Source organism: Myotis nattereri (genome assembly GCF_964212035.1).
Source record: "Myotis nattereri genome assembly, chromosome: 14".
Taxonomy (NCBI): Eukaryota; Metazoa; Chordata; class Mammalia; order Chiroptera; family Vespertilionidae; genus Myotis; species Myotis nattereri.
Window position 1 is genome coordinate 21290887 of NC_138089.1, and position 12785 is coordinate 21303671.

Below are 12785 nucleotides of genomic sequence, written 5' to 3' on the forward strand. Positions count from 1 at the left end.
CTTATAGTTTCCTAGTGGGAACAATATGTCTCCCAGACACCCTCCCTTATTAGATATGAAAAACTTGGGTCCCTGCTCATCTTTCCCACCTACTAGACAATGATATTCTTTTTTCTTTTTTTTTTTTGGACAATGATATTCTTTTTTTTTTTTTTTTGACAATCATATTCTGATAATGAAATAGTAGAGAGCCTTAATTCAACTGGCCAAACATATCATAAGTGACAGTGGATAAAAAAAGAAAGCATATAATTAACTTAATAAAAATTATGATAACACAGGTAAAGCGTTTTTCCGTTGCCTGTGTTAACGTAAAAAACCATTGAAACCTGTAAAGAATTTTTGTGAGTTTATTTGAGCCAAACTCAACATATGCCGGGAAGCAAAACCTCAACGAATTGAGATAGTGCTCCGGAGAATGGCAGGGTTACATCCATATTTACACATGAAATTCATTGGTGACAGATTTAAGGAGGTGGGATTAAGCGAAGTGGGGAAACCTCTGTGATAGGATAAAAAGTAAAATGATGGACACATACTTAGGTGGGTGCAGGAACAATTAACATGACAAATGAAAGAATCTGCTGCATCTATCCTGGGCCCAGCACACCTGGCCGTGCCCCAGGGGCTCCAGATACAGGGAAATCACAAGTTACCCAGACATTTCAAGGGTATGTTATCATAGATGCAAAAAGACAGATAGGCTCAGTTACAGTACAGGTTGACCTTATCAGTGAAGATATCGGCTTAGACAGGGGTGGGCAAACTTTTTGACTTGCTTAGGACGTAACTGCCCACCATAACTGCTTTTAGTTAAGGTTTAATTTCAGACCAACCTTTGTGGTTACTTTAGGTCTGCAAAACTGCCATGCAGGCCTCTCCAGAGCTTGTCAGGTCAGCATGTGGCCCCTTTCGTCCACACCTGGGATGCTTATTCCCCCCAGACCAGCCGTGGGCAAACTACAGCCCGTTTGAAATGAATAAAACTAAAAAAAAAAAAAAAGACCGTACCCTTTTATGTAATGATGTTTACTTTGAATTTATATTAGTTCACACAAACACTCCCTCCATGCTTTTGTTCCGGCCCTCCGGTCCAGTTTAAGAACCCATTGTGGCCCTCGAGTCAAAAAGTTTGCCCACCCCTGCCCCAGACCCTTCCTTGCCTAGTAGTAGACATATTCTGTCCCTAATTGGTGTTAATTGGTTTAATACTGTTGCCTTTGTTCCTGGAATGTAAATGTCACACTAGATGCAGAATACCTACTAAGACAAGCAGCAAAAAGACTTGGATCATTGTAGCTCAAAAATTATAAATGATCCAGAATATTTTTAATAAGGTTATATAGGATATGACTGCCTCCCATTCACCTGCATTTTATTTTGAATAATACTAATTCGACCTTGAATGCCCCCTAAGGTTATGGTCTTGCCCCATCCCCAGCGGTCCACCCTGTTCAGCAAGACAAATGCTGACACTGAGACATCCTAGGAATGAGCCTTTCTAGCACCGTGGGACCTCCTTCTCCAGCGAGAAGGCTGGTCATCAAGGCATCCTTTGGATTGACTTACGACCAAAAGGGGGACGTGTGGACAAAAAAAGGGGCCACATAACAAACCGGACAAACTCAGGTAAGGCCTGCAGGGCAGCCTCAGAAACTCAAGAGAGACCTGGCGGATGGTCTGAAATTAAGGCTTTTTTAACTGAAAGCAGTTTATGGCAGGTAGGCACGTCCTAGGCTAGAATCTTCCCTGACAAAGGTCAGTCCTTACGGAAGGATGCCTGTCTACTGCTTTTGCAGCCGCTCTAACATTGCTCTGGAATGGCAGGGGAAGACCCCACGGAGCACAAACGGGGCACCAGGCAGAGACCACGCAGCCCCATGATTGCTGTTAGTTGTTGACTGTTAACTCTCCTGTACCCACGGATGCAGGCAAGTATGTGTCCACCATTTTACCTTTTTTCCACTCAGAGGTCTCCCCTTCCCTCCTGCTTTGCTCTCTCCACCCTCCCTAATCTGTCATCAATGAATCTCCTGTACCCCACGTACCTCTTCTTTTATTGTAATGGATAAAACGAGGTGCAAAACTGCCAGTCTCTGGAGCATTTATTATTTTAATCCCCTGAGCTTTGCTTCCCAGCAGTCGTCAGTGTGACTCAAATAAACTCACACAAGTTCTCTATAGATTTGAATGTTTCTTACATTAACATTGGGGCATCTTTTCAATATGAGAAAATGTTTTTTAAGTGGAACGGGGAGGGAGGGAGGGAGGGTGTGTGCACAGAGCTCCCTATAGTCTCCACGCCTTTACTCTAGTACCTGGCTCTTTAAAAAGCTCAACAGATGTTTGCTTAAAAAAAAAAGAGCAAACTTTTTAAAGTTTCAAACGATGCGCAGCACAAAAATTTCCTTCAGAAAAATACCCAATCCTGTAGCCTGTGCGCTGCGCCGGCGCCCGCAGTGCCCTGCCCTCCCCCACCCCGCACCCCCCACCCCCGCCCTGGGGCCTGAGGGCGAGCAGCGGGGACCCCAAGCTTCTGTTGGTGGGTCAATCCAGAGAGAAACATGAACGGAACAGTGGGATTCGGCCCTTCTGCACAGGACGTTTTGGGAGCTGTTTACTGTGGTCTGCCTGAAATTGGGACAATATTGAGCAAGCGAGCTTCGTCAGGTGGAATCTTGAGGTTTCGCTGGCATGAGTTTGGTGCTCGGGGAGCGTGAAAGCTCGGGAGCTCTCCTGTCCGGAGGAGTGAACGAAACTGGCGACGCCCCCAAGTTCCAGGGCTTGTCAGCAAGTCCTGTCGCGAGGAGGGGGACCGCTCGGGGCGACACTGGGTGACCCTTCAGCGCTAGGTGAGTGAGCGAAGAAGCATGAGCAACACCTAACATCTACGAGGAGTGAAACTGGAGCCCCCTAAATAAAGGTGTATAAATCAAAACAAAAAATAAAAATACCAAACTGCTGGGCTGTGCTTTCTAAACGGCGCGGGAGATTGCCACGGAGAGCTTCGTTCTATCGCCCGGGCGCTGCCCGTGCCCCCGCCGCAGCAGGTCCCGCGTCAGTGTCCAACCTCGTCGGGCAGGAGCTCGGAGCGAGCTCGCGGGCAGCCTGGGTCCGGGCGTCGGGGCGGTGCAGCCGGCGGGAGGGAAGTGCCTGGGGCCCCTGCCTGCCAGCTCCCCCGCGGGGCCGTGTGCGCCCACCCGCACCCGGGACCTAACGACGCCGGAACCCGGTTTCCGGGGTGTGGGCGCAGCGGAGCATGATAGCTACCGTACCGCCCAGCCGTGAGGCCCAGCGGAGAGGCGGAAGTCGAGGGCGCAGACTCTGCTGGGGGAACTTTGCTGCGAAGGCACCTTCCTATCCGCGACTCCGCCCCCTCCAGAGGGGCTCGGCTCGAGAATTCAAGATGGAGTCGCTGAGTCGAGCTGGGCAGGAGATGAGCTTAGCGGCTCTGAAGCAGCACGACCCCTACATCACCAGCATCGCAGACCTCACGGGCCAGGTGGCTCTGTACACCTTCTGCCCCAAGGCCAACCAGTGGGTGAGTGCCCGCAGGCCACTGAGGTCTACAGCCCGGCCACCGCCTCTTAAAGGGGCCGCGCGGACCGCCCTGGGTGGGAGGTGATGCCGGAGGCCAGGGCGGCAGAGACGAGGCCAAGGACTGGAGAACCTGACCGGCGCCCGAGGGGTGTCGGGGCCTCGGGATTGGGAAAGAGGAGCCGAAGAAATAGGCCCCAGACATCCGGGGGGGAAAGCCGACCGAGGGGAGGGTTGGAGGAGGATCAGTGCCTTGGGGTCGGGTCCGGGGAGATGGGTGATCTGCCTTCTTTGCTGATGTGTTAGGGATATGAGACCGGGGAGGTCAGAAAGATACCTGCAAGATTGAGGATTATCGGTAAATTACATACACAAAATCTACGAAGCCGGCGCTCCTCCTCCCCCCTGCAACAGACATCAATAAGGGCCCCCTTCGCAGAGGTCATTTGGATCTAAAGATTAAAATCCAGTTAGTTTCCGTGCTTGGAAGAGAGGTGTGGGTAAGCCCCGCTTTTACCCAACTACACTCAGTTTCCAGAGTTTGGGGAAAGACTTCAAGGCACTTGAAAGGGCTTCCATGTTAATTAAGTTCCCTTGAAGCCTTTGGAGAAGAGTGGCCGTAAAGGTGTCTCGTGCCAGCTGTGCTGCTCGTGATGTCATCCCTGAATGCTCCCATCAGACTAAATACTTTTGGTTTTTTTGTTTTTGTTTTTGTTTGTTTGCACGGGAGGGGGTCCGAAAAAGTTACATTCAGTCTGTTCACTGACTTGGTCCCTGTTTGAAGCTTCCTTCATTGCTTTAATTACATAATTTCCTGTTGTCTGGTAATTAATTGGTCCTTCTTCATTAACTCATTCAACCACATAGGTTTTATTTACACTTAGAACAATCATCCGTAAATGTTTGGTGAATTGGATTTATAAATGACTGATGTTCACACTTCAGTAGGAAACATCCTTATGCTAACAAAACAATGAAAGATTATCATCATCGCACTTTCTTTACGATCTAATACAGGTATAAGTTATATGTAACCAGTAATTTTGTGAAAAGCGTTTGGTGTTATTAAAGTTAATTCAGATGAAGGCAGTTGTCAAGATTATCTTGCTTTAGATCTTTAATTCACCTCCTTGAAGAGGAGGACATATGGGAAGCCACAAAGAACAAAATTATAGATTTTTTTTTTTAAGTGTAACTGTTTTAGAAACATTGGCTTAGTTTGCAATTGTTCTGAATGGTTTTTCCTTTCTTGGCCTAATTATAAACTTGTGAAATACGGATTGCAGACAAATATTAAAGACTTGTAATAACATTTGAAAGTCAAGAAGTAAACATTCCATGATGATATTTAAGCTAAGGCAATCAAGATGATACATATTTTTTTAAAAGAAGAAAAAATGCTGCAGATATAGGCATGTTGCCGAGTTGAACATCACATATACATTAATATGCATCAGTAGCATAGAAAGGATGCAAAAGAAATTGCTAAAAGTAGCTGGTGGAGTGAGGGAGTTAGCTTGACCTGTTCAAAAGTGATTAATTTTAAAAAGTTATCTTAAACACGAAGTATTTCTTCTCCTTTGGAATATTTGGGATTGCATTATGGGGGTAAACCTAACTGTTTAATTGTCTCTTATAGGAGAAGACTGATATAGAAGGGACCTTATTTGTATATCGAAGGTAAGTTTTTTAAAAAAAAGGTACATATTTTTAAATGTCATGGTAAACAATGTCACGTGAAGTGGTTCAACCCTGTTGTTCGTTTGTCTTTGGAACCTTCCTGCTTGACCCTTCAAGTATTCATTCATCTCTAGCTGTGAGAGTCTCAAGTTACGTCTGTCTTTGAGCCTTCCTGTGATTCAGAACACACAGAACTAGGACTAATTTAGGATCCTGGCAAAGTCTTAAACAGAAAACATTTTTTAATAATGAACGAGTCTTAAAACAGATGCCTTCCTCCCCATCCACCCCCACCCCTGTATTAAAAAAGATACATAGTTGAAATAAATATATACATGTCCTTAGCTCCATAAAATCGTATAGTTGAAGATGAGTCCTGCTGCTCTGTGGTTACTAAATGAGAGATTATCTTCTGTGACTCTGGTTCTGTCCCCTTTCCCACTCTCTCCCTAAAAGTTCTGGATTGTGTACAATGTCTTTTGTAATGTGTATGTTATTTAAATATATTTTCATTGATTTTAGAGAGGAAGGGAGAGGGAAAGAGAGAGAGAAACATCAATGATGAGAGAGAACCATTGATCCCATGTACTGAATCACCCTGGAATGGGAACCGAAGACATTTCTTACTGTAGGATTTGAGGCATTTTCTATCTAACTCGGGAGAACTATGGAAAGACCTGTTTGGTACAAGAAAAATCATTGTGTTGTCAGTCAAGTGATCCAGGCAGAGAGAGGTATTTAGGGAGAGTGGCAAGAGGCTCCGTGTGGCTGCAGCAGGAAGAGCAAAAGGCAAAGGAGATGAAGGGGGTGAGGGGGGACAGACATATCTCCTAAGGCCTTGTGGCCTTAATAATAAGGACTTTGGCCTTTACTCTGGGGGACTGAGTCCTTGGAAGCTTCTGAGAGGAAGAGGGTTATGATCTGACTTAAATTTTTTTGTTTACTATTGTAAATGCTAATATTGTGTAATGCGATAATATGTTCATTCTTAGAAATTGAAATAAGTAGATAACATTTCTGCAAACTGACAGTGACTATAGATTATTATTTTTCTTCTATTAAATCTAAGGTCAGCTTCACCTTACCATGGTTTTACCATTGTGAATCGATTGAATATGCACAATCTTGTTGAACCAGTGAATAAAGATTTGGAATTTCAGCTCCATGAACCATTTCTTCTGTATAGAAATGCAAGCTGTGAGTATATCTCTTTGTGGTTTTTTAAAAAATATTTTTACTGATTTCAGAGAGGAAGGGAGAGGGAGAGAGAGAAACATCAGTGATGAGAATCATTGATCGGCTGCTTCCTGCACACCCTCTACTGGGGATCGAACCCCACAACCCGGGCATGTGCCGTGACTTCCTGGTTCATGGTTGATGCTCAACCACCGAGCCACACTTGTCAGGCGAGTATGTCTGTTTTATTGCAGTTCATATATTTACAATTCAAGTTGGGTGACTTTAGTTTCTATTAGCACGTTATTTTTGGAGTTTTAAGTTGTAAAAAAGTTTGGTCTATACTCTTTTATAGTTATGAATCAGTCTCAGTAAGAAAAAATCTTTTAAATTGGGCTTCTAAAATTAAAATACTTTTGTATACAATAACTTATGATATTTTAGTTAACTATACTATTTAATATTGTAACATTACATTATATTCCCATGGTTTGAAGGTAAGTTTCACCCTTTGTTTTTCTTTCTTTTTTTTTTTTTTTTAAGGGAGAACTTTCTAGAGTAAGACATTTTATATATGTATATTTTTTTTTATTTTTTACAGAGAGGAAGGGAGAGGGATAAAGTTAGAAACATCAGTGAGAGAGAAACATCGATCAGCTCCCTCCTGAACACTCCCCAGTGGGTATGTGCCCGCAACCAAGGTACATGCCCTTGACCGGAATCCAACCTGGGACCCTTCAGTCAGCAGGCGGACACTATCCACTGAGCCAAACCGGTCAGGGCTCACCCTTTGTTTTTCATGTGACACCGAATTACTGGCCGCTCATGCCCCCTGAGCAATAGGACTTAGTTTGAGAGACACAGGATGGGGACAGATTGCTGTTTCTGTCCACAAAGAAAGTACTATCTTTGCCCTGATCGAGGTATTTTTCAATCTGTTTGTTTAGTTGAGTGTCGGGTGGGTACAAGTGCTGGGCCAAGAGGTACTATACGTTAATGTTGATGATACAGTAGCATGTGTAGGGTAGGCAGGCCGTTAACTGAGACTCAGAGTTGAGTGGTAGGTACTCAGTTGGAGAGTGGGGATAATAACCTTTTTTTTTTTTGGCTTCATAGTCCAGGGTCCTTTCAGGCATTTTACAGATTCTTAACAATGGTTGGATATAGTCGGCAAAGCTAGAATGGTCCATTCAAGATGTAGTGTACTAAAAAGTATGCAGTGCTTGGTTTCTGTATTTCAATGTGGGTAATGAACATATGAGTGAGGACAGAAGGTTATGCTGTAATTATCATCTAAGGAAATTGCTGGAGACAAACGTTGCTTCTGACTTAAAAAGTAAAAGTTACTCTGTTGAATTTCACTTGACTCGGAGGTAACTAGAACTGGGGGGATGTCTTCAGAACAAAATATAAAAAGCTACTAGAAATTATGCATCTTTTAATTTCCTGAATGAGAAATGGCAAGGTCTATTTTGAAGCTAACAGCCCCAAATTCTTCTCCCTAACTCACTTAGATTCCATCTAAGTAAAATGGAATCTCTCTTTTTAATAAACTATTTGTCTAGGTAATTGAATTACCTCTGAGATTTTTAATTTCTATGGACATACTAGACATGCCTTTTAATACCTAATAGTTCTGATGGATTTATTTAAACGAATGTTAACAGTAGAGTTATTTCAGATGACTGTTTTCTTTGTGCTGAAAATTCTGTTAAAGGGGAAATTCTGCAAAGGAACACATCCAATTTTAAAAAAGAGAAATTGGTTTAATTCTGCTCTTTACTACCTGAAAACTTAATTTAGCTATTGCTTCTAAGAACAGTTTGATCATTAAAATAATCAGTAGGGAAAATTATCAGAGGCCCATTGACTCAGTTACCATTCAGTATAAACCTAAAGTGAATGGTATTATATTCCTTTCACAAGTAAAGTTTCTTTTAAAGTTGAAAATGCACCTTAACACACATAAAATGGAACCATGATTAACCAAAAGTAACTAATCAGAGCTTCAGTTATCTGGAAATATTTCTATATCCATGTGTGGAAGAAAGGAAGGCAAATTATAAGAAAGCAAGCTAATGTTAGATTTTATTTTGTGAAAGTAGCAAGTAAGTGTAATCTGGGGTCAGTATAAAAACGTCAATATTCTGTAACCCAGCATAGTATCAGCATCATAGGTTAATTTGTTGTAATGTTAAGACCTTAAATCATCAGTAGTGTTTACTAGAGTATTCTTGAGCCGAAAACTGCACTAATGCGTTTTGTTTTAGAGATTTTCAGCTAAAGAGATTGAAACAAAGGTTTTCCTAGTTCAGTGGTTCTCAACCTTGGCTGCACATTAGAATCACCTGGGAATCTTTTTTTTTTTTTTAATATATTTTATTGATTTTTTACAAATGGAGGGAGGGAGAGGGATAGAGAGTTAGAAACATCAATGAGAGAGAAACATCGATCAGCTGCCTCCTGCACACTCCTTACTGGGAATGTGCCAGCAACCAAGGTACGTGTCCTTGACCGGAATCGAATCTGGGACCCTTTCGTCCGTAGGCTAATGCTCTATCCACTGAGCCAAACCAGTTAGGGCACCTGGGAATCTTTTTAAAATCCTGATCTCTGGGCCTCATCCTCCGGAAATTCTGTTTCTTTGTTACTAACAGAATTTCCGGAGGATGAGGCCCAGAGATCAGGATTTTAAAAAGATTCCCAGGTGATTCTAATGTGCAGCCAAGGTTGAGAACCACTGTCCTAGTTAAACAGAAAACTCACTTAACCAGATCATTTCATTTACCATTTAATTGGGCTCTGAATCATCTCCTAACAGTCTTCGAGTTTCTGAAATTGCTAATTAGAAATTCAAGCACACGTCAGCTTGTTTTCAGACCAGAGAAAGGCCTGGGAAGGTCAAGTACAACACTGTGGGCATATTAGAAAGTCTAGAAAAGAAGCTTGGGGGAATATTTAAAGAAATAGCTGTAACGAGGAGAAGTGACAGGATAGCATAAAGTGACCTGGGACTGTTAAGGCCTCTCTGGAGTAGTCTATATCGTGTGTCTCATCTTAACAGTAGGTCAGCAAACTGTTGAGTTGTTCAGGGATTTGTTCTTTAAATAAAAAGTTAATTAGTGTCTGATTGTATGTATAGGTAATTACACCTGATTCTGTAGCTGCACTTCTGTTATTTTCCTGTGGGAAATACCACCAAGACACCTGACCCATTTTACTCAAGTTGCACCTTCAGATCCAGCTTCTTTCACTCAAATCAATTTTTAGATTTAATATAATAGAAAATTGAACTATAATTTTTTCTAATTCCAAATTATTTTATTTTTCTTTATTTATATAAAATGCTCACCACCACCATCATACCCCCCAGAAAAAAGGGAAAAATCTCACAAAGAAAATGCTAACCCTATTCAAGGACTTGGGTTTGGTGACTGTCTTGAATCTTTCAGAAGCAGTTTGTTTTTTTTGTTTGTTTGTTTGTTTTTATTGCTTAAAGTATTACAAAGAGTATTACATATGTCTCTTCCCCCCCCCCCCCCTTGACATTCCCCTGGCCTCCCCTACCCCCCAGTGTCTTGTGTCCATTGGTTATGCTTATATGCATGCATACAAGTCCTTAGGTTGATCTCTTACCACCCCCTCCCCAACCCTCCCCGGGCTTCCTGCTGTAGTTTGACAGTCTGTTCAATGCTGCTCTGCCTCTGTGTCTATTTTGTTCATCAGTTTATAATGGTCTTTATTATTCATAAATGAGTGTGATCATGCAGTATGTTTTTATATACTGTGCAAGGGCCTTTTGGTAACCACAGGACTGCAGTGGGGCTCATTGAGGGTTAGGGAGACTGCAGAATCTGTAGTTACTAAGCAAAAATGATATTCCAAGCACCTTATTTCTGATTACTGACTTACAGATGAGGAAACAAGTCCAAGAAAAGTTAAGAAACTTGTTCAAGTCACAGAGTTTGTAAGTGATAGAGGCAGAATTCAAATCTAGGTCTGTTGAGCTTCAAAGCCGAAGTTCTTTCTATTCCCCTGCAACAATGAAATTGCTTCATTCATCCATATCCTAGAGCAGCAGTCAGCAGCCAATGGTCCTTAGACCACTGGTGCTCCGTGAGGTGCGAAAGGTTGGCGCACGCTGTCCTAGAGCATAGCTGTCAGTAGATGTCTGATGTTAGAAACTTTCTATATCAATACTGTCCCATGTAGCCACCACCAGCCACATGTGACTGTTGGGCATTTAAAATGTGGCTAGTGCAACAAAGGAAATTTTTTCTTTTAGTTTATTTACTTGAATCAATTTGCATTTAAATAGTCATGAGGCTCTCGACTGAACAGTGGAAATCTAAAGCAGGCATCCATGTTCAACCATGTCCTTTTGTTGCCATACCTGAATTGAACAAGCACTTGCGAAGCTTTGGGTTAGATTTTTATGCTTCCATTTAGTCATTCCTTTTTAAAATTTATAAATGAGTTCTAGATACAAAGACTGCAGAAGATACTCCTGAGGGTGGCTTTGCCATGGTAACACTTGGCATTGGATTTAGTTTGCAGACAAGAATTCTATTCTAGGCTTTGCCATTTTACCGATAAATTGCTTAAACCACTGTTGTGTCCTGGTTATCTGAAAAAGGCATCATTTATGTGAAGGTACTTTGTCAAGCACTTACAAATATAAAGTATTATAGACTCTGTGTCCATCTTGGACTCAAGCCAAATGATCTTATTAGTGGAAGGGTCATAAAGACTTTGATATTATCCAGGTTCTTTTGTCACCCAGGCCCATAGTGTGCTTCTTCCCATCCCTTTGGACCTGCACCATGACAGGCTGGGACTCTGCTTGTCTTTACAGATACTCTTTTCAGATGTTGTAGGGGCCATTACTAGACAAGTTGAAAATATAAATATGTCTTAATGAATACAAATATAAAATATATTTTGTTATATAATATAAATATTTATATGACATAAAATATAAACAAAAATGGGAAATCTTAGGACAAATTTTTTTAAACTCTCAGAAGAAGCATTTCAATTACAGTAGACATACACTATTATATTAGTCTCATATGATCAGACAGTAGGTAACTTATGAAATGATCACCCCAATAAGTCTAGTACCCATCTGAATGGTATTTATTTTTGTCAGAATACTGGAACACAACAGCCTCCTGGCTAAAACTTTATATTTTAGTAAATGTTTTAATCTCCTTAAAAAAAACATTGATGAGAGTTCTTATCTATGATTAGTTTAAAAAACAACATAGTTCCTTTGCTGTGTGAACATGTGCATTACTACCAATCTGCTGATCTGTGTTCATTTATGAACAGTCCATACTACCTGTATTATAAAATCATTCTTTGTAGACTCTGAACGTCTAGGAGTTCTATGGCATAAGTATGTCAAGGAAAATACCCTTCAACTTTGTCCAGCAATAGCATGACAGAAACTCTTCCTACAAACATTTAGAAATATTGTATAAAATATTAAATGCATAGTTTAGCCAAAAAGGAAATAGCGGGCATTGCAGTAGGCTAGCATCAAGGTGAAGGCTGAAAGCTAAGCTGGAAAGCCTGTGGCCTGACACTGGCTGCCAGCTGTTAGGGGTGTTTGGAGATGGGGAGCTTTACTTAATACAAGGACTCCGTTATGATTATATGGGATCAGAAGACAAGACCTTGAGTCCTAATGAGGGGCAGAGTTGGAGCTGAGACCCACATACCAGCCTATAGCCAGGTCCCCTAATAAGTTACATAATAATAAATTAGAAAGAAATTGGCCCATCAATCTAGAGAGATGACAGGCAGGTTTATATCTCAGTCTGGGCTGTGAGTTAGAGGGCACATGTCTCCCCTAAAAATAGTAACCATGAGACTCCTCTCATTCAGATTTGGAGTTAAGTTATATCATTCATTTGGTGTAATTTCTTACCCAGGCCAAAAAATTAACATACAATTAACCCTTAACTGGTGATTATTCTAGAACACCTGGCCAAAGCCAATGCAAAACCCTTCTGGAAGGACACATCCTTAACCCAAATTGCCAAGGGGTCTCATTGATAAGTTTCACGATCCAAAGTTACTACTAAATGTACAAGGAAATAATTCACCGTCAGTGAGAGGTAGGGTACAACAAACAACAGGATTGGCTGACCCTTCCCAAAAACTTTAGTTATTGAAATGATCGGCCCTGGCCAGGGTGGCTCAATTAGTTACAGCATTGTCCCGTATATCAAAAGGCTATGGGTTCAATCTCCAGTCAGGGTGCATACGGGAGGCAACTGATCAATATTTTTCTCTCACATTGATGTTTTCTCTCTCTACCTTCCTCTCTCTCTCTCTAAAATCAATGAAATGATCAGATAGAGCAGTGGTTCTCAACCTGTGGG

General features: G+C 41.8%; 1 protein-coding gene across 1 annotated transcript in view; it reads left to right on the top strand.

Annotated features, from left to right (window-relative positions):
• The first annotated feature begins 3385 nt into the window (after window positions 1–3385).
• The window catches only part of DCP1A (decapping mRNA 1A), a 45377-nt gene continuing 35977 nt past the window's right edge, over window positions 3386–12785 (top strand). Inside the window, exons 1-3 of the mRNA XM_081105981.1 lie at window positions 3386–3541; window positions 5177–5217; window positions 6287–6414. Of these exons, the coding sequence (XP_080962107.1) occupies window positions 3407–3541; window positions 5177–5217; window positions 6287–6414 (304 nt within the window). The 5' untranslated portion in view covers window positions 3386–3406. The remainder of the gene's footprint in view (window positions 3542–5176; window positions 5218–6286; window positions 6415–12785) is intronic.